Source organism: Halyomorpha halys, unplaced genomic scaffold (assembly GCF_000696795.3).
Source record: "Halyomorpha halys isolate HHAL.00 unplaced genomic scaffold, Hhal_1.1 Scaffold650.1, whole genome shotgun sequence".
Lineage (NCBI taxonomy): Eukaryota > Metazoa > Arthropoda > Insecta > Hemiptera > Pentatomidae > Halyomorpha > Halyomorpha halys.
The window spans coordinates 629618-630912 of record NW_027109230.1 but is presented as its reverse complement, the minus strand read 5'-3'; the positions used below and the strand labels follow the sequence as shown (position 1 = coordinate 630912).

The 1295-nt window shown below is 40.3% G+C and overlaps 1 protein-coding gene across 1 annotated transcript; it reads right to left on the bottom strand.

Moving 5' to 3' along the window:
* Window positions 1–905: 905 nt before the first annotated feature.
* LOC136795767 (uncharacterized) lies at window positions 906–1226 on the bottom strand. Its single transcript, XM_067047439.1, has one exon. It carries the CDS (start codon window positions 1224–1226, stop codon window positions 906–908), a length of 321 nt encoding a protein of 106 aa, XP_066903540.1.
* Window positions 1227–1295: the final 69 nt, after the last annotated feature.

Sequence of the window (1295 nt, the reverse complement as noted above, 5' to 3'; positions counted from 1 at the left end):
CTTAAACCACGACTTTTGGGCATAGAAGTGCGTTTACTCCGAATTGGTATTAATAACTTGACTATTATCAACATGTTTCGTTTAAAAATCAAAAGCACGTAACGTAAGCACTACTAGTGCCCCCTTGTGGTAAATAGTGAAATTTACTTCTCCAGCTACCTCTGTGGGCAAGAAGAGGCAGCGGAGAGAAGAGAACCATTTTTCTGGATTCAAATCATTGTACATTTCTTATTGCTAATTTATATCATCATATGTGAGTAGACATCAAAAGAGCTGCCCCTGGCAATGGAAAGGAAGGAAGGCAGTTCCTCCTCACCCGAGTAAGTTCATCCCTATTTTTATTTTAATACTGTATGTATTTGTTGTAATAATTCTTAAAATTATTACATCAATTCATCCATGGCTGCTATACCCAACAATCTAAATTAATTAACCTTAACTAACCAGAAAAGGTTTTCTTTTGGCCTCCCCCAACTAACATGGAAATTATTCAATAATTACTTTTCTTTCAATTTAAGACGATTTTCTTTTCAATTAACTATTCTGCATACAGTTACTTAACAACCCTAACCAGCACATTCTACAGCGAAGTAACGCCTGGCCTTAAGTTGAAGGCGCACTTCATATACAGCATTTTACAATTTTATTAGAATGTCCATTACAATTATGAATCAGAATATATATATTTGTGTGTTTTTTTTTGTTTTGTTTTTACGAGGGTCGGTGGAAATCTTCAAAATACACGGATAGGCCCGTACCTATCCGTGTGTGGGATTTTTACCCACTAAAACCACCGTCCTATACCTGTTCATTCCTCTCCATGGGACCGCCGCTAGGCATTACTTCATGGAGGGAAATGGCTGAGTGCCGCTTCGCATTCTTCGCATGGTTTTCACGTTACCATGCTAGTTACATCTTCTAGCCCTCTCTTCCTCTCTCAACCTCTTGAGAACGACTGTGTTGAATCTCTTCACTGCGTTCCAATGCTGGTCTGAGAGGAGCATATAGCTCACCACGTTTTCTAGAGTGATGCGTTCTCCACACTCTCTCTCCAATTCACTTCTTCCTACTGCAAAGCGAGTGCAAGTGAAAAACACGTGCTCCGCGGTTTCCTCGACAGTCTGGCATCCAGGGAATTCTGCGGTGTTGTCAAGTTTGAAGCGGTACTGATAGGCTCTGAAGCATCCATGACCGGTCATCAATTGGGTTATGCAAAAATCAACCATTAGGAGGAAAGATTATACAGCTGGTCGCATTGCTTGTGGTGGGGTGTGTATTTTAGTGGAACAGAATAT